General features: G+C 41.3%; 1 protein-coding gene across 5 annotated transcripts in view; it reads left to right on the forward strand.

Annotated features, from left to right (window-relative positions):
• The window catches only part of epha8 (eph receptor A8), a 132,230-nt gene extending 113,690 nt beyond the window's left edge, over positions 1-18,540 (forward strand). Inside the window, exons 11-21 of one of the 5 annotated variants that reach the window (XM_037783475.1) lie at positions 4,421-4,553; positions 6,214-6,281; positions 6,587-6,712; positions 7,277-7,462; positions 7,928-7,989; positions 8,621-8,848; positions 12,791-12,940; positions 13,023-13,213; positions 14,109-14,267; positions 17,254-17,317; positions 17,787-18,540. In XM_037783475.1, the coding sequence (XP_037639403.1) occupies positions 4,421-4,553; positions 6,214-6,281; positions 6,587-6,712; positions 7,277-7,462; positions 7,928-7,989; positions 8,621-8,848; positions 12,791-12,940; positions 13,023-13,213; positions 14,109-14,267; positions 17,254-17,317; positions 17,787-17,789 (1,370 nt within the window). In that variant the 3' untranslated portion in view covers positions 17,790-18,540. Of the gene's footprint in view, positions 1-4,420; positions 4,554-6,213; positions 6,282-6,586; positions 6,713-7,276; positions 7,463-7,927; positions 7,990-8,620; positions 8,849-12,790; positions 12,941-13,022; positions 13,214-14,108; positions 14,268-17,253 lie in introns of all 5 variants that reach the window. The other 4 variants (XM_037783453.1, XM_037783458.1, XM_037783467.1 and 1 more) reach the window with 4 other exon arrangements.
• The last annotated feature ends 5,510 nt before the right edge of the window (positions 18,541-24,050 follow it).

Raw genomic sequence — 24,050 nt, forward strand, 5'->3', positions numbered from 1 at the left:
GTAAGGGATAATGTACAGCGAGCCGGTCATTGTTGTGAAATAAACCCTGATAGGGCGATGCTGCACCCTGACATTGACCCTAAAGGGGTTTATTTCACAACAATGACCCGCTAGCTGTACATTATCCTGCTTATTGCACGGCTACTTACTGAAGAAATCAATAATATGACAGAAAAACGGTCCTCCAGAGTCCGACACCCCAGCTGCGCCCATAGCAACGGTCTGCTATGCATAGCAACGGTCTGTTATACATAGCAACGGTCTGCTATACGTAGCGACTGTCTGTTATACGTAGCGACGGTCTGCTAAACGTAGCAACAGTCTGTTATACATAGCAACGGTCTGTTATAAAGAGATAACAGACCGTAGAACGCAGTGACTGACCAATGAGAATCGAGTATTCACAAAGCCTTTGTAAAAATAAAATATAATTTATAATATTATAAAACATATCAAAATCTCATTTGCCATGCCAATCTTTCTGCAAGTCAAAACATTATTCATGATGTCATGAGATGTTAGTGTTGACCTGTAACAGTCGCCGCCTGCCACCTGAAATTTAGCTAGCTAGCCTACCTGCTAGCATCTAGCTAGCGCTAACACGCATAAATGGACACGTTTTTGTAAAGGACAAGACCCGACAAGCAGACCAGCTGACAAAAACACAGCTGCAAGAACTTTGAAGAACTCTGGGCCAAGTATAACTCGCAAGTATGAGGCTAAAGAGGGGCCCTGGCCAGACGTTAATGCTGTTCGGGGGGGCCTTTGCATGGAAAAGTTTGGGAACCCCTGTTCTATAAGAAACAGAGAAACATACTGTATCACTGAATTGTTGCTCAAAGACCCATGGGATCACTCTCTCCACCTAAAGACCCCCTGTACCCCCCCAAAAGAAGACAGAAACATGTCTTAGTGGGTCTCTTGGGGTTAATACTGTGGAAAAAGTCCAGTAAGAAAACAGTTTGTTGTGTTAAAAGACTTGGCACAGAAAGCTCCTGAAAGCCAGGCCAGACTGCACAGCAGGTCCGGGGCTAAAGTGTCTGTGAGGCCGATAACCGCCTCGGTCCTCCCCTCTGCGCTATTGATCTGCGCTTTGTTAGCGGGTCACCCCTGTCAGCAAAAACTGCAGCCTATCTCGCCTACAAACAGCTGCACACAGCGCTGGGCCGGGGTATAGTCTTCATGAGTCTGTCCACCTGAGGCTAGTACAACACCCAAAGTTAGGAATTACTAAAAAAAAAAATCTTTTATTAGAACATTTTTCTTTCCTAATAGGGGATTTGGCAGATAACCTGCAGAGCAGACTCTAGGTCTGCAAAGCTAAACCTCCTGCCTGGTTGGAGTCCCAGTGCTGTTTCATTGACTAATAGTCTCCCTTCATTCTGCTGCTCACTGGACCCAGACTCTCCTCCTCTTGATACTGATTCATTCTCAGGCTCTGAAAACAAGAGAACTGCACCCCCCACACACACTACCAAACATGCTGAGTAATCAATACGTCCTAAAGTTTATGAACACCAGACTGACTAGCCTTTTTTGTTGTGTCCGTTCAGTGTAGTTGAGATGCTCCTAATCTTGTGTGAGACTTGACAGTAACCTGCGTTAGTGGTCACCTCAACCTGATAAACTTATTATCTGGTGGAGTGGCTGTAGGGATGGACATGTCTGTCCGTCTGTCTGTCTGTCTGTAGGTCTACAACTTTGGTCCAGACTGAAATATCTCTTTAATAGTTTGCCATGACATTTTGTAAATATATGCTCATGTTCCCCAGAGGATGAAACCCACTGATTCTGGTGATCCTCTTTTACTTTTGCTCTAGAGTAGGGTGACCAGACGTCCCGGTTTCAAGCTGAAGTGTCCCGAGTCCCGACACATATCTGTATAACATTCAAATTGTCCCGGTTTTCACTACAATTAAAATAATAATATCATACTTACATAGATGTTTATCATGTTCCACTCATTAATTAATTTGTGCGCATGACATGAGTATACAGAGAGCCAGCACAGCGCACCGCTGCAGTCTCTAGAGAGAGTGATGCTGCACGCGGTCAAGCCACAATTACGCACGGACACAACAGATGTCAGCTGGTTACATTTAGTGTAGTTTTGATCCACAGAACCCTCCGTGCTTATGTGCACATCAAACGTGTCGTTTTGATTAATTATCCTACACAGTTCCTTTTGCGCATCAACAGGCATTTCGCTCCGCTTATATAACTCTATCAGGACCGGCCGTTCAGTCTTTCACCTGAACGATGTCTCCATCCTGGACAAAATGTCCTCTGAGCTCCACAATGTAATTATAACAGCCTGAGACGAAACAAATTGAAAAATAATGTACGTAGTCCCAGACAACAATACGTTTCCTCTGAGGGAAACTCTCTACAGGACTCCCAAACTGTCAGTGCGTCATGGCGGGGATAGTCTGTGATTAAAGGGGGTGAAAGTAGTGAAAGTGTTAAGTCCAGATTGTCACAGCCTCTAATACACCCCCCCTATAATAATACTATAATAATGATCTTTCTGATCCCACTCCGTGCTCAAATGCGCCACAGGGGCGCCAAGTTAGCCACTCTGATGAAAACGCCTATGGTGCGAGCATATGAGCTCATAACCGTGCATGCGTGAACGCGCGTGCATGAAAGTGCAGTACACTTAAGTGTTCCGGTTTGGGGGTTTGAAAATATGGTCACCCTAGCTCCAGGGCCACCAGCAGGCCAGAGTTTTTGATTATCTAGTGAAATGTATCGCCATCAACTAGTAAGATAAGCACAAAAATGATCCTGACATTCCCTGAAGATGTAGCCCAATTATTTTGATGATCCTCTGACTTTTCATCTAGTACCGCCATGAGGTTGACATTTTTGGAAATTATCTGGTCAATTTTCGATTTGTGCAACACTTCGGTTTTATGACCAAAGACTTGCGAAACTAATGAGATTCATATCAGCCTCATTTGTACTTAATGTGGGAGTTATTTTGCCTTAACCAGAACCGTCACATGAGCAGTGCCACCTGGCCTACAATCCTGCAATATTTTTTTTTTAAATCCAATTTTTTATGACTGTTCTTGAATCCAATTAGGGCCGAAAGTTCTATATACAACCACAAAAAGCATGTAGGCTAAAAAACGGAGCTAAGTGACATGTTCTTTCTGTCTGTCTATCGCTCTCCTCCGCTCCGTTTCAGTATTGGACAGCGCCGCTCCTATACACGCACCTGTTTACATGCACCTCTATACACGCACCTCTATACACAACAAACAGTGCTGTCCATGGTTCTGAAACAACAGCTAAGCGATAGTCAAATGTATCCCGGCCAATGGTGTTTCTGTTTTTGCTATTTTTTCTATAGATACATAAAGCTTAAAAACAGAGGGGGCTAAAAAAAATACCTTGTGGCGGCTGAATAGAACTAGAATAGCTATGTGTGTGTGACCGTGATTTGTGAGCATGTATGTCAATGAGCAGCGACGATCACAAATGTAATGGCTTATTCATCCCACGCAAAATGTATTACGTTATAAACTCAACAGTTTAATTACATTATAGGCAAGTTATTACAAAATTAGTTTTTATGTCACTTTAAAATTACATTATCTGTACTTTATGTGCAGTAATCACATGATCAGTCTTGGCGTTTGTTTAACATTGGACCTAAAAATAGACTATAACTATTTGTTTGTTTAAAGCTGCAGTGGATAGAAATATTATTTTTATAAAACTATAGAACTCCACTCAAATGTTTCCAGAATCATCTTGTAGTTTACTGTTTAGCTGTAAAATAAGAAAGTTTGTGACGGGGCAGCCATGTTGAGATCTGTCGAGGAAATACCAAGCACCGATCACCAGCCGGAGCACAGCCAATAGGAACGCTCTCTCTCTCTGAAATGACCTGTGAGTGAAAACAGAGCCATGAGGAGGAGCAGAAGTCTAGTTTTCTCTCAGAACACTTGAATTACAATTTACTGAAAGGTTATTATGGAATTTTTGCCCAATGATGCCAAAAATATTCTGCCTACTGAAGCTTTAACAGCTGCTTTGATAGCAACAACTCTTATTTGTTTGTCACACAGTACATCTTGCATGTCCGTGTAGGTATTTATAACAGAGTACTTAAAGGTTGAGGCTTAATCACGTACAAGTCTGGGACAACATTCAATCTTTCAAATTAGACGACAACATTAGCTGAATATTATTTCCTACCTATAATGCCACGTACAAAGTTTCAAAATGCAAACAGGAGGTAATTAGAAAATGCTGAGCTCTTTTAATGAAGCTGCAAATTCTTGTTTATCTTGTTTGACCGAGAACGCTCTACCTGCCGCCTGTGTTTGCCACCGTGTGTTAGTGTAAACCGCTCTACTGTCGATGGCACCTTTTCCTCAGCTAACACAGCGTGTGTTTGTGTTTTCAGCTCCTCTGCGCTACAACACCATGACCATCATCTGGATCTGCGTGGCCCTGGTGTCCGGCCTGATCACCTTTCTGGCCCTCATCATCTGCAGGAAACGGCAAGGCTACACTTTACCACACTACCCATCGCTGCTGTGTGTGGAACACTTTCTTACACTACTCTACCGTATCTCTCTTTTGTGTGATGTTGCTTGTGATCAGACCTCCCCGTGTGCACTGTGTTTCTTCCTGCTTTTTTCCCCACATGTAGTTTTGGCTGCAAGAAAATGAAAAGGTTGTGATCTGAACTAAGGGGTGTTCTCCAAAAATAGTGTTAGAGAAGCTAAAAACACCTTTAGTCTCCCTTGTCATGTTGAAATGTTTAGTATCAGTATTAAGGACAATGAGTAGAGAGGAGTTACTGCTTTAGCTTCTTTAATCTCCTCACACCCTCCCTGTCTTCTCCGTCTTATTTAGCTAATTTCCTAACTCGTATTTTCCACCTCATAGTGGATTTAATTATGTTGATTCATGTCCAGTAGCTTGCAAGCCAAACGTTCCCACTTATCCTCCCCTCTCCCCCACCCCAACCCGCTTTCCTCCCCTTTTGATGTTGTCAACTTACATCTCTGTAGTTCTTCACCGAATAATTAATTTCATTGCACTTAGTTAATTCATACTTCTATGCATATTGAATTTTTCATTTTCATTTAAAAAAATATGTCGGAGGATTTAAAGATGTTATCCGGAAAAAAATCATAACTGCAAAGTCCAATATATTCAATTCTACTAAGATGGGGGATCAAACATGAAAGTCTTCACTGATGGTGGAGTTTAGCATTTAAAATGCTCCTTTTTAATGAAGACGCTAAAAATGAGGAAGATGGGCCACTGATGAGAAAATACCCACAACTCCTAATGACAGAAGACCACCAGGGACAGTTTGACTGTTTACGCAGCAAGTAAACCACAACCCTGCAGATGAATTCATTATGGTTAATGGTTAATTAATGGTTGATCACCTCACATGATTTTGCTATACTGACTTAATTACTTTTCAATTTCTACGAATAAAATACAGTGCCATGCCGTTGCAATTATTCCTAAACCTCTATTGTCCCAAAAATGTCCCATTGCTCCGAAAATACACATTATCCCTGCAACAAACAGAAGCACATGGCTTATTAATATGCAGAATGACGTCATCTGACCTTCCCAGGTGGGATATTTTTTTCCTACAGTACTATTTTGAAAGTATTCTTACCCTAGCCCTAACCAATCTCAGTCATCATGCCTAAACATATAACCAACCCAAACAATGAGTACTGGCCAATCAGAGGCAGAGTAGTGGGTCATGCCTTCGCCATAATAGGAAAAAAAGGTCATTCTAATCTCTGATGGCATGTCATGGTCATTTTATGATTTAATACAGTAAATATATTACAAATTGGTCCTTTAATCATTTTACTTTTCTTTTTTTTTTAAACATGCCCATAGAAACAAGTTTATTAATATGAAAGGGGAAGCTCATGATCAAACTAATTTGAAGGATTGGTTCCACCTTGTCGCCAGTGGAAAACCTAATTAACGGGAAGAACAGGTTGTTCCTTATAAATAACTAAAGTTGAAGTTAATAATTAATTATGAGGAATTATTGATTTATTAATTATAAGCTGTGATTTGAGTTTGATAGTACAAATGTTTCACTGTTGTCCTGTATTCATCCCACTGTGTGTGTGTGTGTGTGTGTGTGTGTGTGTGTGTGTGTGTGTGTGTGTGTTTGGATGACTATCTATGTGTGTGTGGTTTGTATAGACACTGTGGCTACAGCAAAGCCTTCCAGGACTCTGATGAGGAGAAGATGCATTACCAGAACGGCCACGGTACGTTCAGCCCATTCCTCAATTACAACCGATATGTACGTGTATTGATTAGGTTGCAGCTTCCCCCCCCCCCACCCCCCCCCCATGTAATAAAGTTCATCCTCCCAGCAAACAATTTTCATCACGCTCTGAGTGATTACAGGAGAACGCCGGCTTTATTTCCTGTTTATTCTCTCTCTCTCTCTCTGTGAGTCATTTCTTCTCTTTCATCAAGTTTCCCCTCCACACACCGGTGACAGGGGCTCAGATGTGATGTTGCTCTCATTCCCCGATATGTGACCAAATGCTAATGTTGTTTATCTTAGTGTCATTCCCCGACGCGAGGTTCTATATCGACCCGCACACATACGAGGACCCCTGCCAGGCGGTCCACGAGTTTGCCAGAGAAATTGAAGCTTCCAGGATCAAAATAGAGAAAATCATTGGTTCAGGTAAAACCCGTGAACTTGTGCGCGCACACATACACACACATACACACACATACACACACACACATACACAGAGTGAGAATCATTGGCTGGGCTAACTTAAAATCATTGGCCAGTGTAAAGGCTGTGGTGTGCAGCAGAGAGGAGGATGGCAGAGCGGAATCAGAGCGTTGCGTTGGGACTGTCAGTCAAAGCTCTTCAGACGGGCAGGGAATACTAACACAGCTCCACAATACACCGCGCTGGATATATAACTCCTGCAGACATAACCAGGAATATAAAGTAAAGAATTGAGGAAGACAAATAAGAGCAATCACACAAAGTTCGTCTGAGCTACAGATAAGAATTAATGAGAAAGAGGCTGATGGATGATTAGCTTACTTCCAGTTTTGCACATATATGTGGCTATAAGTGGATTTGTTTCTCTTATCTAACGCAGCAAATCACCTTAAGACACATTTACAATTATTGCTTTAGAGGTGGTGGTGGTGGTGCAGCAGTGCATGTTGAATGCAGTGGAATTGAATTAAAGATGATATGCTGAATTGGGATCATTCTTGTGTTAAGGGGAGTTTGGGGAGGTGTGTTACGGACGCATGAGGCTCCCAGGGAAAAGAGACATCCCAGTGGCCCTGAAGACGCTGAAGGCGGGATACACCGAGAAGCAGAAGAGGGACTTCCTGGCTGAGGCGTCCATCATGGCCCAGTTCGACCACCCCAACGTCATCCGCCTGGAGGGAGTGGTAACCCAGAGTACGCTACCACGCTAAAACTCTGTATTAGTGTTAAGTTGTTTTCAGGATTATTAGTGACTACAAGATAATAGTGATGGCAGAACATCTGGAATGTTAATGAGCACGTTAATTAACGGTCAAAAATACATTTTATTTTTTATACATTCACGAGCTTCATCTACTGTATGTGTGATGTTATGTAGACAACTCACAAAGCTTTCACAACTTTTGCCCCGTAGTTAGAACTCTGCTTTTGACTTATAATTTGGCTATTGGTTGAAGTCCTGCCCCTTGGCCTCACTTTAGATGGATGCAACAAAAAAGTAAAAGTAATAGCTCTCCGTCTGATATCACACAACTATTCATTCATTTACAGTTTAATCAGTGCTGAACATGCATGTAAATAAGTACACGTAGTACATATCCTGTAGATATGCAGTTCAACATAGGAAGAGTCCTGACGGTTCCTGTTTGTTCCCCTCAGGCAAACCGGCGATGATCATCACCGAGTACATGGAGAACGGCTCTCTGGACTCCTTCCTCAGGGTTGGTATTCAAGTTTTCGGTTGAACAGTATTGAAGCAGTGAAGTTTCCAGTTAGTCTCAGTGTTAAGTACTAAGTGTTAAGTGTTGAGTAAATAGTGATCTTTTTCTTTGCAAAAACAATGTATCACCAAGTTGTTAACTTCTTAGCAACTTTTAAGAAGCTTTGATTCAAGGTTTGTACATTAGTTTCGGTAACACAATGGATTTATGAGGTTGTAGACTTTCTCAACACATCAACATCACTTCACTTCCTGTTCATCAGAGAACTGTTGTCAGGTGAAAGGCAGCGGTGCTTTAGAGCGGCACATGTGAAAGTTTTCTTTAAGAAGATATAAGTTGATTTAACATTGTGTCACATCGACAATGTCAAACAACTCCAGTATTTGCTTATATGAAAATACCGTGGATTATTACTTAAAAGCAAATCCCCGTCATGTTTTCTTCTCTTATCTGAACTCTCTTCTCTATCTTGATTAAAATCTCTGTTATCACTCTCCTCATCTGCTCTGCTGCTATACCTTCACGTTTTTGATCTACCATTAAAGCTCTCTCTCTCTCTCTCTCTCTCTCTCTCTCTGTCTCTCTACCTCCTCCTTCCCGATCTTTCTCTTTCCCCCCTTCCTTCCCGTAGAGACACGACGGCCAGTTCACCATCATCCAGCTGGTGGGGTTGCTGCGCGGCATCGCGGCCGGTATGACCTACCTGTCTGACCTGGGCTACATCCACAGAGACCTGGCTGCCCGCAACATCTTGGTCAACAGCAACCTGGTGTGTAAGGTGTCTGACTTCGGCCTGTCCCGAGTCCTGGAGGATGACCCCGACGCTGCATACACCACCAGTGTGAGTTTTCACATTGAGGCAAGCATTAATGCAGCACACACACATTCAGACACACACACACACACACGCACACGCACACGCACACACACACATACACACACACACACACACACAGTTCTTTATCAGTGTTTTTGTCAGGGAGCATAAATCACATGTAACGGGACTGAATAAAAAACAACTTCACTTTAAAATATCCACAAACTACTCCACTTAGTTAGTAGTAAACATTATATCTCAAAGTTACAGTTACAGCATCACGTTAACTTACATAACAATGAGAAGTCATAATGAGTTCCATGCAGCGAGGAAGCCTTGTACAGATTTTTAAGGGGTGCTCCGCGATTTAGCAATGCACTTCCATAAAGCTGGGGAACTCACAAGGGACAATAAAAATGGTAAAAATATTAATAATAATATCAAAAATAATATATATTAATAAATAAATAATATATCAAATATTAAGCAGCAGAGGCTGAGATATTGTGCCTTTAAGCCCCTGGTGTGGGTTAAGCTCCAAAAACCCTGGATCCTCAATTTCCCATAATACAACCACAAGTAGAGATGCACTGACTGCAATTTTCTTGGACGTTTCTGATTTCTGATTTTTTTTTTTTAAATCTGACCTGCCAATTCCCTTTTGCCAGGATAATTTTTTTAAGAAATATGGTCTTAGCAAAACATATTTTTTCCCCACCTGTTTCACAGATGAAAAAAAATAAGGAACTTAGAAAAGATAATCCTGGCAAAACCTCTTTCTTCCACCTGTTCTTAAGTCATTAACACAGGAGAGAAAACGATCTGGATCACACTTAGAAAATGGATCACCAGATATTTTATTTTTTCTTACTTGCCTCTCTGGGGCTTCCGTACTTCAGGGTTGTTTACTGAGACAAAGTTCCTCCAGAGCCACAGCTAGAGTGCTCCTTCTGATAAGTACACTGACCTTTATGTATAAATTCAGTTCCAACTTTAAAGCTGCACGAGGCATACTGGCGGCCTTGAGCAGCAAGTGTTTCAAATGTTGAACTTCAGACCCTACAAATCCTTTGAATGCCAATATGCAATGCCAAAAGATAACAGGACTCTTCTCTGGGCAGAATGTCTTCACAGCCGTCACATTACATTTCTCAAAACCACATTTTCAGGTCAAGGGAACCCTTTTAAAAATGGCCATGCCAGTTTTTCCTCGCCATAATGTAGCACAAGTTTGGAGCGTTATTTAGGCTTCTTCGCAACAAGCTAGTGTGACATATGACTTAATATTGGTATCAATGGATTCTTTATGTTTTCTAGTTTCATATGATACCAGTATCTTCACTCTAACTTTAAAACTGAGCCGCTACAACCTAAAAATCACAAGTTGTGTTAAAGCAATTAGTGGCGTTAAAACTAATTTGCGTTGTTATCACGTTAACTTTGACAGCCCTATTCTTCATATTTTCGGAATTAAACTGACAAGTAAAAAAAATGTGTTATTAATCTACCATATATCTTATTTATTATTCTTATATAACCTTTATTTAAAAGGGCATTTCCAGTGAAATCTGGCCAAGAAAGCAGCATCAAGACAAACATGAAAGTTGGAGAAATCAAAGTCCCGTGAAAGGACGTAAACACAACGTAAGAATAATCTGTGGAAGTGCTCTGGTAGAGAGCAGTCCAGTATTAAACCTGTAGTCTGGTTGAGCACAAATGTATGAAGTCTTAACTAAAAGAAAAAAGCTCCTTCCAGAGTCTGATGCTATCAGCTCACAGATGGAAATCAGCATTTGACACATTTTGTCTGTTACAGTCTGTTAAAGCTCAACAATCAGATTACAGGAAGGTGATTACGTGCAGCGTCACTCAGGGACATTCTGGAGGGGAAAACATTGTTAATGATGATATTACAGATACTATATAACATCATTACAGCACATCTCAGATTAATGCTTGATTATGGCTGAAGTTCACATTACTGCCTGGGAACTTGTGAATAAAGCTGCCTGTTCTATCGAGGTAAAGTCACTTTGAAGAACCTGTACGTGTTGAGATCACGAGTTACAGACTTCATGTTGCTGCTTTTAAGGTTTAGCGGGGCATCAGGTGTCTGTAATAAGGCTGCGTTTAGAGAGTAACCTTCAAAATGTTTAAAATAACCCACAGGGAGCGCTTTGTTTGTTTAAGAAGTGATGCATCCATTTGTCAACCTAATTAAGTGTCAGTTTTATATCAAGAGGAGTGGAAGTAGTTCACATACTTGCAGACATTTGCAAGTCTATTCTCGTCTTGGCCTCTAACACATGCACACACGCTGGCTCTGTGTCTTTTCACTTTATACGTTCACGTACATGTACTGGTGGAAAGGACTGTACTTGAGTACACATTTCAGGAAGTACTTTCTACCTCTATATCACTACATATCAGAGGGTAACGGTGTGCTTTTATTTACTCCAGTACATTTATGTTACTGCTAGTTACCAGATACTTCTGTGATTAAGATTGTACACAAAATATAACAACAGCCTATAATGTGATGTCATCCATTAAACTACTCAACAGTATATACAGCAGTTAAAATGAGCTAGCTGTAACATTTAAACACTGTTTACACATTAAGGCGATAGTAATGATAACACATATTGTATAGTAATTACATATAGTATACTACACATAATAACAATATGAATGGGACCTATCTGCATGAGTACTTATAATACTTCTGTACCTGTACTTGTATTTTTAGACTGTGGTATTACTACTTTAACTCAACCATTATGCATCACTATAGGGACATTTCTGGCTTTCTGATTTAAACATTTTTGCTCATTTTCGCTGTCTTAATTCATATGGCATACATTTTGGCAAGGGTGTGAGTTTTTTTTCGAATTTTAGAAGTTCAGCCGCGGATGAATACATATTCAGTGCTCTCGTGAACAGCAGTAGGACGATGTAACTAGGATCAACCCTGTCTTTTAAAAATGACGTTCCCATACAACTGAACTGTTTTCTCAATTACGTTTCGAGGGGAAGCATATTTTCTTCCAGATTATGGCCGCAGTTTTAAACACGTGGTTAACGCTGTAAATTGAAACTAAACAAAACAAAACAAAAAATGCAAACTACTATCTAACTACTAATAAAAAAAACATCAAGTTTCAAGTTTATTTGTCATAAGCATTTAAAAGTACAGTGTACAGTGAAATGCATTTTACCCTCTCAGCCCTTAAAATAAATAGTACACTAGATAAATACTACAATCAATAAGACAATACCTGAGAATAAAAATCATAAAAAACAATCCACAGCTCTGCATTCATTTAGCGCTACTGTTCAGCAGTCTGACCGCCTGAGGGTAAAAACTGTCTCTGAGGCGAGAGCTCCGAGCTCTGATGCTCAGTAAAGGGAGATAAGAGAGAAGACTATATGCTGGATGACTTGTGTCCTGCAGGATACAAAGTGCTTTCTTCCTGCAGCGAGTGGTGTAAATGTCCTGTAACTGTGGTCACGGTGATCCAATCATTTCAGATGCTGTTTTCACTCTCCTCATATGATGTAATGTTGCTAAACCTGACCAGTATGCATCCAGTTAAGACCTCCTCCCTACGTGGAGTTCCGCTGACTATCATTACCAGCGGCTTTGTGATACATCAAGAACAAACAGCATTCGCGACAAAATACATTTCCCTCGAAACGTAATTCACAAAGCAGAGTCATTGAATGGGAACGTATTTTTTAGGAGACCAAGCTGGTGGCATTGAGTCAAAATAAACTACTGTGTGTAACGGAGGAACATGTGTTTGTAATAGTTTTTGGACAGCCCTGGAGCTCTGCGGCACAGAGGGACAACATATATCAACCTATTAGCCAGACTAAGCCTTTAAACTGTGACCATGAGTTTGATTCTGTAACCTCGAGATGTCTAACTGTGCCTCAGAAAGTCTGAGACATCCTGGTCAAACTTCTTTATGCTCCTGACAGGGCGGGAAAATTCCGATCCGCTGGACGGCCCCGGAGGCCATCACCTACAGGAAGTTCTCCTCCTCCAGTGACGTGTGGAGCTACGGGGTGGTCATGTGGGAGGTGATGTCCTACGGAGAGCGACCATACTGGAACCTCACCAACAGAGATGTGAGCACAACCGACTAACCTTCAGTGTGTTTTCATAGCAGACAGCGTCACCTCATCCATATTTTGTATTGTACATGTGCAGGTGATCAAATCAGTGGAAGAAGGCTACAGGCTGCCTGCTCCGATGGGCTGCCCTGGTCCTCTACACACGCTCATGCTGGACTGCTGGCAGAAGGATCGCAACGAGCGGCCACGCTTCTGCCAGATAGTCACCGTTCTTGACAAGCTAATCCGCAACCCGGAGAACCTGAAGTCTATGGACACGCTCTGCAGGTGGGTGGGCCGCTGAATAGAATCTGCTGAATCCTTGTTTGCGGCGAAGCAATACGGGGGCATCGTGTCACATGCCGAGGAGTGTTTTTTGATTTAATTTGGCCAGACAGTTCGCCAACGTTTAATCAAATATTGGTTCATGTGATTAGCGGCTTAAGCTGCAAATCAAAGCAAGACACCATCTGCGAGGGGCTGAGGAGATGATCTCCCGGACAATATGTGGTGACAGACTGTTAGGCTGCTAAGTAACTGTCCTGGTGTGGGAGGCAGAGTAAATCCAATCTCATCCCGCTGCTATCAAACATGAAGCGCGGTGGGATAAAGTTGCAGCCTGAAGTTTCCCTCAAAGTTCTCCGGCAAAATGAAGCGTGCGGTCGTGTTCGTTTTCCAATAAGCTCATTTCTGATGGACGCGCTGTGATATTGACATTGATCCACGGTGGATCCGGGAGCAGGTTTGAGAGGACACCCGGGCCGAGGCTGGACCTGTGTAAATTGCTCAGTTCAGATCCGAGGTCCTACGGAGGCAGTGGTGCGTGGCGCTGTGCATCTGTGTCTGTGTGATGAGAAGTGGTCGGTAGAGGAAGAGGCAGAGGAGCAGTGTTAAGAGTTTCTCGCCGTATTAATCTACCCAAAGCAGCCATCCTGCAACCACAGCCACCACCTCTTCTCTATCATTTTAACTGCTATTGATTTTCTGCCTCAGTTACTAGCGCATTTCAAAGCCCCCCTTTTCCCCAGTCGCTCTGCCTCTTGCTCACATTTTGCCTCTTTTCTCATTTTCGGACTCCCTCCAACTAATCTTTTTGTCTTCCGATTAATCTTCCTCTCGCTCTCTCTTGTCTATCTATGGCCATCTGTCTCTCTTTCTCTCTCTTTCTCTCTCTCGGCCACAGTTTAAGCAGTCCTCCGCTGATGGAGAGAGCCATCCCCGACTTCAGTAGCTGTAACTCAGTAAACGAGTGGCTGGACACCATAAAGATGAGCCGCTACAAGGAACACTTTGCAGCAGGGGGGTACCAAACTCTGGGACACGTCATAAGCATGAACCAAGGGTAAGTACTGATGGAGAGGGATGACTGCTCAGAGGTGATGCAGATGCAGTGGTGAGGTGCTGAGCTCTACCAGGTATCAACCTCCACATCTACAAAGTGAAGCCAACGCTGAAGAACTTGCATTCTTTCTAACAGCCAGCAGGGGGCGACTCCTCTGGTCGCTCAAAGAAGTCTGACTGTATAGAAGTCTCTGATAAAATGAGCCTACTTCTCTTTTGATTTATTACCTCAGTTTCAAGTCTTCTTATTCAATATAGCACTTGCCAACCTTCCCAATTTTCCCGGGAGACTCCCGTTTTTCATCGCCCTCTCCCGGTTTCCTCCCGGTGTTACAAGTCTCCCGTATTTCTCCCGATTTATGACAAATGATCACACTTTTTTTTTTCCCTTTTCGTTATCTCAGCCTGTTTCTGGTGCTGTACAGCGTGTATAAGCCTTACTGTTTCCACCCGCAGCAACACCTGATGTTGTTTACACTGGCAGAGGAGAACTGCTCACGACACAACGAGGTTTGAGCTGCGCTCGCCGGAAACATCACCACACGCAGCAACTGAAGTTGGGCTTTGCTCGATGCAGCGAAAAGCCGTAGTGGTGCACAGCAAGCCGTTAGAAATAACGGGTTTCAGAGCGCAGTGGTGACGTTGTTGTGTTGTGTCTGAAAGGATCTTCAGTGAGTGAGAGATGGAGAGAACTAAGAAGAAGAAGCACTCAAGCAGGGGCAAAAAATTAATGAATGAATGAATAAAAACTGATGAATATTAGTTTATGCCAGAGATTTAAACAAGTTCACGCCAGAGGAGCAAATTATTCTGTTTTCTTTCCTGAGAATAAAAAGTAAAAATTTAAAAGTATTGAAAATAAAAATGCTGTTACAGTGTACTAAATATTTTACCGTTTTTGTTCTTTAAAAGTCACAAGAATGCAGGAAACAAAGTCTCTGAAACTCCCCCTTTCATTTTGAAATCCTCCTTATTTCTTAAGTCTCAAGGTTGGCAAGTATGATACAGCATGATGTTTATTTAGTAAATGATGGTCCCATTTAGAGTCAGATAGACCATAAAGCAGGGGATGCTTTAGGGCGGGAATACCTTGTGATTGACAGGTCCCTACCACGGCCGTCTTACTACTTTAACCCTTTCACACGACAGCCAAAATGCTGAACTCAAGGCTTCAAAACCGCAGTCCATGAACCAATAGGTGATGTCACGGTGACTACGTCCACTTCTTATATACCGTTTATGATCTCAACAGCTGAGAACAAGCCCATACTCGCAACTGAAAAATATGAATGGTAAAATAATAATAAGAAGAAGAATTAATGTACATATGAAGTAATGTTGCTGCGTAACAGCAGGATGTGTAAATAAGCCATATCAACTTAAAAGATAAGTGTGTAGGATTTAGGGGCATCTAGCATTGAGAAAACCCCCTTTTAGCTTTTATTTGAGACACAACTCACGACACGCTGCAAGAAGATTACAGTCATTTACCAGCACATTAAAGGAGAGATGATGATAGCTGTGAAGGACAGACTTGAAGGCTGATTGAAATAGAAACAAGCCAAGATCCTGACCCCCCGGCTCAGATAGGAGGGTTTATTGTGCTTGTGACTGAGCTCCATGGAAGAAGCTCATTAGATGAAAGTGTGGAGGTGGTAATTAATAAAGAATATGAGCGGTGCAGAAACACGACGGTGGTCAAGGAGGAGTTTATAAAGTTCCAAGTGTGCAGAAGCTACAACTTATTTCATTGCAACAGATTAATGAACACATGAATGCAGTGATTTCTCATCCTACAGGGTCTTTTAGTTCCGTACATCAGCTGGTAGAGCCCTTAGACGGTATATAGGAAGTGGACATAGTCACCGTGATGTCACCCATTGGTTTGTGGACTGACGTTTTGAAGCCTCGAGTTCGGCATTTTGGCCGTCGCCATTTGTTTTTTTGCAACCAGAAGTGACACGAGAGGGTGGAGCTACGTACAACCGAACGCTTAAAGCTGCAGTGGGGAGAAATGGAGCAAATATGATTTAAAAAGTTATTTTTATAAAACGGTCGCTATATCGTGACAGTAGTACATGAAACAGGTAATCTGAAAGAAATCAGGTTCCTCTGTGTCCTCCGGTGTCCTAACGGCATCTGCAAGATTTCACAGACTGGAAGAGACAAGCAGTAAGAGCTGATCTGAGGTCTGCTGTCCAGCTGCCGTCTATGAGAGCTGGCTGTCAATCATTCGCAAACTCCGACCAAACGGTCAAACTAGGCAGCGCTGATCAAATATGAATCAATTGTCTGTTACGTTAATGCCTATTTTTCTTTTCGGATGTTCTCAGAATCATCTTGTAGTGCACGGTTTAGCTGTAAAATGAGAAAGTTTGTGACGCGGCAGCCATGTTGAGATCGGTTGAGGAAAACCAGCTGGAGCACAGCCAATAGGAACGCTCTCTCTCTGAAATGACCTGTGATTGGTCAAAGTCTCCCATCACGGCCTAGATGTTCTAAAGCCTGAAAACAGAGCCATGAGGAGGAGCAGAAGTCTAGTTTTCTCTCAGAACACTTCAAAGGTTATTATGGAATTTTTGCTGAATGATGCCTTTTGAAACTCTAATAAGACATTTTTAGGCGACCAAAATGTTAATTTTAACTTTCATGAAATGAAAACACACCGTGAAAGGGTTAAAGTTCAAAGACTAAAACTCCCAGACTCCTTGCATGCACACAGTCTTTTCCACATAAACTTCCGTCTTCACAGGCAACTACTTGGTTGGTACAATCAGACTTCTTTTAGCAACCAGAGGAGTCGCCCCCTGCTGGCTGGTAGAAAGAATGCAGGTTTAAGGTATTTCAGCATTGGCTTCACTTCTCAGAACCAGAAGTTGCACACTCGTTGGGATACATGAAGGTCCCAGTGACTCACAAGGCCATCATGGATTACTAGAACAACATTTTTTTTTTTTTTTTCTATTTTGTGTGTGTGTGTCGTGCAGGGACATCCAGAGGCTCGGCGTGACGCTGATGGGCCACCAGAAGAAGATCATGACCAGCGTTCAGGTGATGAGGGCGCAGGTCCTCAACAAGAGCGTGCCGTCGGTGCACGTATAACTCCCAACGTCGAGGTTTCTCTCTGCTGAAATCTAGAAAAAGCCAGGCTTTCTGTAAGGACTAGAGGGACTCCGTGGAGTTTGATCTGACAGGAACTTTACAAGACTTTTTCCTTAAGAGATTGAAGAACAAAAGGTTTTAACTACGGAGCAAGTAAACGTGACTTCTTTGGGACAAGTCCAACCTTTCTTCTTTTTATTTGTTTTTGTTTTCCTATCTCCGATTGCATATCCTGAGTTTAAATGTCTTGTTTATTAATGGAAAGACTGCCTTAATTACCACAAATTATTTTAATGTTATTGTCAGCAAAGAGAAGATAATTTATCAATCATGAATTTATCAGAGAAATATGATTTTACTGATCAGGGCAATAGGAAGAGTACAGGGTGTTCTGACGACACTCGCCGCCTCTCTGCAGTAACAGCTCGAGGAGACGGAGGCCCAGAACGAGGCTCGAGCCAGAAAAAGTGGAGAAAAAGTGAGACAGTGCTCACCCAAGTTGCCAGATCGTCTCCACAGCGGAGAAGACCTATTTCACCCCAGGCTATTAATACCAACAACAGGCACATTTCTCCGCCGTAACCTTGATGAATGACCCCCAGGAGAGCCCTAGAGCCCTCCGTCCAGTTCAAAGCTGCGTGGCGCACAACTACTGTATGTGGAAGACGAGTATGATTCAGTTACAGTGCACTTTATTCTACAATCTCTCTGTGTTGTAGAGGCTTTGCAGTTGTGTCACAAATCTCCTCAACTGGATGTTGGTCTGTTGAGGAATTAAGCTGTCTGAAAATATTAATGATGACTATTAGAGTATAAAACCCCAAAAGAGATATCTACCTTTCATTAGTGTAGTAAGTTGCTCACTCATGAGATTTATTTCCAAACTTTCTTCACAGTGGCAGTAACCTGAAAAGAAATTATATTTAAATTTAATGTTTAAATACAAAATAATATTGGCCATTTAAAAATAATATAATAAATGATCATGACGATGCATTTTCAGTATATTTGGGGATTTCTTGTCACACCTCTTATTTGGATTTTAATCCAAATGCACTGCTATTTAAAGGAACAGTGTGGAGCAAACAGGGGGATCTATTGGCAGAAATGGAATATAATATTAATAACTATGTTTTCATTTGTCACCTGAAAATAAAAATCGTGTTTTCGTTAGCTTAGAATGAGCCGTTTATGTCTATATAAGGAACCGGTCCTCTTCACGGAGCCAGCCGCCATCTTTCTACAGTAGCCCAGAACAGACAAACCAAACACTGGTTCTAGAGAGGGACATTTTCACGCTTTCACATTTTATTGTCTCGCCACCGTAGTTCTCCTACACGCTTGGCACACATGGAGAAGTTCAATAAAGGTCTCAGTTGGTTGCAATCTGCAACCTCACCGCTAGATGCCACCAGATCCTACACACTGCACCTTTAAAATGCATTTCAAATCCGGTTTAAATTGATAGAAAATGTATTTTAAATGCACAAACTTATTTCAGTTTTGAGTGTGAAAGATTATTCTTGACCTCGGGGAATAGCAGTTTGATAAATGAATCTCGACTAAAGGTTCACTTACTACCACTTAGCTTGTACGACAACGTCATCATGTGACCAAAGTTCAGAATAATTTAGTAAGTGGACCCTCAGTTAGGATTGTTTTGTCAAACTCTTTCAGTTTCTATTGTTTATCTAGTTGAAATACAACGGCTAAAAAAACCTAAAATATATTCTATAATACAGTATATTACAATATATACTTCTCACGGCATGTCAGACTACATGCTTTTCCTTGATTACTTTCAGATACAGAAATACATTTTCATGCACCTTAAAGGCATTTTTGAAATGCATTTGGAAGATCCCATATATTGAAAATGTATTTAAAATGTGTGACAGACCATGGATGTATAAAGAGGAAAAGATACTGGATGGAGGAGGGTCCTGTTCATTCCTATAAAAAGACGCTCAGTGGCGCATGAGGCAACCAAAATTTTTTACTTACGGGTACAAAATTACCCAGATTTTCTCCATCTGTGGGGCACATAGAGCACACTAACGTTTCTCTTAACCCCGCCTCCCAACCCCTCGGTCTCGGGCTACATCATGAACGACAGTTGGTGCCATGCCATTGTTCCGACGGCCCATTATTCCAAAACCCCAATAGTCCAAAAAATTTCCCATTGGACCGAAAGCCCATTTGTCCAACAGCCCGTTATCCCAAAAACAAACTCCCATTATTCCGAAGGCACATAACTCTGAAAAAGCAAACTCTAGGTGTAACAAACAGAAGCACATGGTTAACTATTATGCAGAATGACGTCATCGGACATTCCCGGTCGCAACATTTTTTTTCCTTCCATGGCGAATGCATGAACCGCCCTACTCTGCCTCGATCTGGTTGGTTTACCCTGATATTCTTACCTTAAACCTAAATAATGTCACTCCTCATGCCTAAACCTAACCAACCCAACCAACGAAGGCAACGAGCAGTAAGAGGCAGAGTTGAGGGTCATGCCTTCGCCAGTAGGAGAAATTATCGGGAAGGTCTGATGACATCATTCTGCATAATAATTAACGATGTTGCATGGAGCAATGGGTCTTCGGAACAATGGTCGTTTGTTTTTTGAGATAACGGGCTGTCGGACAAATGGGCTTTCGGTCCAATGGGATATTTTTCGGACTAATGTCCCCCAACAGTTTGAGTGCTCGTAGCAGAACCGCCCGTTCACGACCTTGGCCTGCTCGTAGTAGCCTAGCCTAGTAGTTGCAGCAGCTAGCATTTGTTTAGGAGGCCCCGGCGCTGCGTGAATTATAATGATAGTTTAATTTGGATGATTGATGAGACACATAAACCAACTGGCCACATGTGTTGTGCCCATGTATGTATAAGAGGATGTGCCCTGTGTCTTCGCCCTTTGTGTTTGAAAATAGCCTAAAACTAGTACTACATTAAATTCTGTTTATGTCGTAGGCTACTACTAGCACTACTAGCTACTGGTCGATAGCCGGTTGTTTGGGAACAGAGACGTTTATACATCCACCACGGTACAGGCTGACAGCATACAGCCCATGGGTGTATTAGAAGATAATAAAAGTGATGAATTACAGCCAATAATATCCATTATTACAGCCGCAAACAGCTAGCAGGAAGCTGGCAGAACCTGCAGTGTGCAGTCCCGTGGGTCTGATTCATTAGACGTAGGGAAATCACTGTGGATTCAGCTATAAGTGCATTTTACAACTTTAAGGACCTAATGATTTAAATAAGGGCTATTCAAGTGTTTGTACTGGGAAGTTTAATTACATTAAAACAATTATCCGCTGATTCACAGACGTCTCTTTCCCAAAGTAAGTCTTTTTGGGCCCAATAGCATCACGTTACGGATATGGAAGTTGTAATTACACAGTTTGGCCACTTAAAAAATGTAATTTGCTTCATAGCCTGGCGTTCTTCCTGTATCCAGTTCTCTTTCTACATCCATGGTATTAATGCTAACTGACAACTAGATGCTAACTCTAGCTTCTAGTGTAAGCTAGGTGTACAACAGGAGAGTAGCGCTGATTAGCTAAGCACATATTGATGATATTTAACTGCTGCTAAAATATAAAATCAGTCAGATGTGTTTGTGAAAGAATTATCAGTAAAAGTAGGCAGCACAAAATATCTGTCTGCTGAATTCTGAATATCTGTTTGCTAAACAACAACAGCTGTTTGTTGTGATTGTTGAAGTCCTACAACACGGCTGCCAATGTCCCAATAATGCTGTTTTCCGTTTGAACTGGGGAGACGAAATTTTCGAGTTCCCAGTCGGACATTTCAACTGAACACTCCCGGAAGTCAATTTTCTGACTTGGAAAGTCTCACCGACCCCGATCTCAAAATCCAAGATTGCTGCTCATCAACAGTAAAAAAAGCTGTAGTAATATAATGTTTATATGTCTTATTTATGTTTCATTAAATCAGTCGTACACACGGTACAGTCCAACTTATATCTGTGGACATGTTGCTACGGTTTTGGATGCACAAACTAATGGAGTAAAACATTGTTATCAACTGGTATTGCTAACGATAGCTAACAATGGCTAACCTGGCTGGAGCTAACCCCTTTAAGATTTCCATCAACTCGGGTGGGACGTCATTCCCAGCTCCGACTTCCGATTATAAATGGAACGAGGCATAAGCGCCCGATGATGGCTTAATCAGTTGTTTAACGGTCATGTCAAGAAGGTAACCCTCAGTCTGTCGCTGCCCGACAACCGATCCTACCCTTAACCATCTTGCGAGTGTTACTGTCTAGACCAGGAGTCAGCAGCCTGCGTCTCTTCAGCTCCTCTCCAGTGGCTCCCTGTGGATTTTCAAAAATGGAAATGAATAACAGTTTTTTGTTTACTTTTTCATTTTTATTTATCAGTGTTGTAGGTCTATGGTACGACGGTATGACGGAGTATTAGGACCACATTGAGGGAAAAAAAATTAATCTGAGATTATGAGAATAAAGTCAGAATATTATGAAGTAGTAATTTTACGTGCAATTTTCTTTTTTACTCGTAAAGTTATGACTTTCTCCTCGTAACATTATGACTTTTTTTCTTGTAAAGTTATGACTTTATTCTCGTAATATTCCGACTTTTTTTCTCGTAAAGTTATGACTTTATTCTCGTAATATCACGCCTTTTTTTCTTGTAACGTTACGACTTTATTCTGTAAATCTCAGATGTGTTTTCCCTCAATGTGGCCCTAATACTCCGTAGTACATTGTCTCTTTGGCCCTCACTGCATTAGTCTTATATACTATATACTTAGACTATAAACTGTGTTACCTTCATCACAATGATCACATGTTTTGCGGCTCCAGACAGATTTGTTTTGGTTTGTTTTTGCCATAAATGGCTCTTTTGATAGTAAAGGTTGCTGACCCCTGCTCTAGACACAACCTTGTTTAACAGTTGTTCAAATTTGACAGTGGTCCATGAATTTATATCAAAATTTATTCTAAAGTAGCTCATGACTGCCAAACCTGCAAAATTGTGTACAGCGTTTTTATATTTCCTTAAAATGTCACTTAAATATTAATCTAAATTCCTTCAATATTAACCCAATATAAATATACTGTACAACTTTTTAGTTTTCAACCAAAATTAGACATATATATTAGCGTGGATCGTCCACTATACCCAACTAAGGAGTAATATTTCTCACCTGAAAGCCCTCTTATTCTCTCGGCATTTATGAACAAAATGGTGCAGAAACTTGTTTAATTTATATTTTGGAATCAGCACTAATATTAATAATCTGTCCCCCCCCCCGGGTACATATCTGAACACATGTTTCGTGTAAATGCTGGGATTATTATAGTACACATAAGCTACACAGACTGTAAAATAAAGTGTTACTTCTGATTAAATGTGATGACACAGTTTGCCTGAGTGTTGATGAAAAGGTGAAGAAGAACATGTAAGTAGAATGTTTATATCTAAAGTACATAATCCGCCCTGATTTATACCCAAACCATCAAGAGAATGTCTTTTTCCTGGTCGGTTTTCCTCTAGATGATTGATGTCAGTTTTTATTAGAGAAGAACCTCATGATATTTCTTGAATATGTATTATAGTGGCATTTCACTACGAAAGATTTCTTTTTTTGTTTTCTTTAGGATGCTTTTTGAAGACACTGGACTTGAACTGAAAACCCATATTTTATAAAGTTAGGATATGTTTTTGCTAGATGAATTGATTTATAATGTATACAGCGAGTTCAGTCACTGGAAGGAAGAAAAAAAAAAAAAAAAAAGAAAACAACAACCGGATTTATTCACATTTCATTATTTATTCATGCTCATTTGTTTTCCAAATAATACAACTCTAAGAGGTTTTATTACAGTTTATGAATCATCCTTGTTGCTAATGATAAACCATAAATGTGCAAACTGTCCATAAATACACAATAAAGGAACGTTTGTCTGTGTGTGACTGCAACAGTGATTTCCCGATTATTTCTAACACAATACAGAGAGCTCATTTCAGTTCCTCTTGCTTTTTGCTCTAAACCTCCTGCAAAGTCAATGCAAAAGACGCAAATAGACGTGATTTCACGCCGGGCGACACAAACACACGTCTGCATTAGGGCCGGACAATATGGAGGAAATCAAATATCACAATATTTTTTACCAAATACCTCGATCTCACTATTGTGACTATATTGTAGGGACACAAAATATTTACACAATGACATTTTTTATCAATAATCATCAGTAATGTGGATAAAATATAAGTGTAAAAGACAAATAATAGAGCAGCTAGAACAGTCTGGTAAGTTCAGAAAATGACATCACTTTACTATAATGTATCCTTTAAAACCAGGAAGAGACAACACTGACGCTTCGTCCACACTGGGAACGTCAAGAGCGCATGGAGGCTGCGTGATTCACGCGTCGGGTGTTCAGACCAGCTGCGTTTCTGCTGCTGTCAGCCCTTTCTTTCTTCATTGTGTTTACCTCTCATAATGACCATTTCATTTCATTATAAAGTATAGTTGTGTATAGTTCCGGCTGCTGACTCTTAATATAGTTCTAAATCAGTGAATTGTTGGTGTGGCGATCCGTTTGCCGTGTTTTCCAGGTAACCTGATGGCAGGGAATCATTAGGGCCACCTGGGAACACCTGGGCCGAGTGTTCCTAGT

Source organism: Sebastes umbrosus, chromosome 1, assembly GCF_015220745.1.
Source record: "Sebastes umbrosus isolate fSebUmb1 chromosome 1, fSebUmb1.pri, whole genome shotgun sequence".
NCBI lineage: Eukaryota > Metazoa > Chordata > Actinopteri > Perciformes > Sebastidae > Sebastes > Sebastes umbrosus.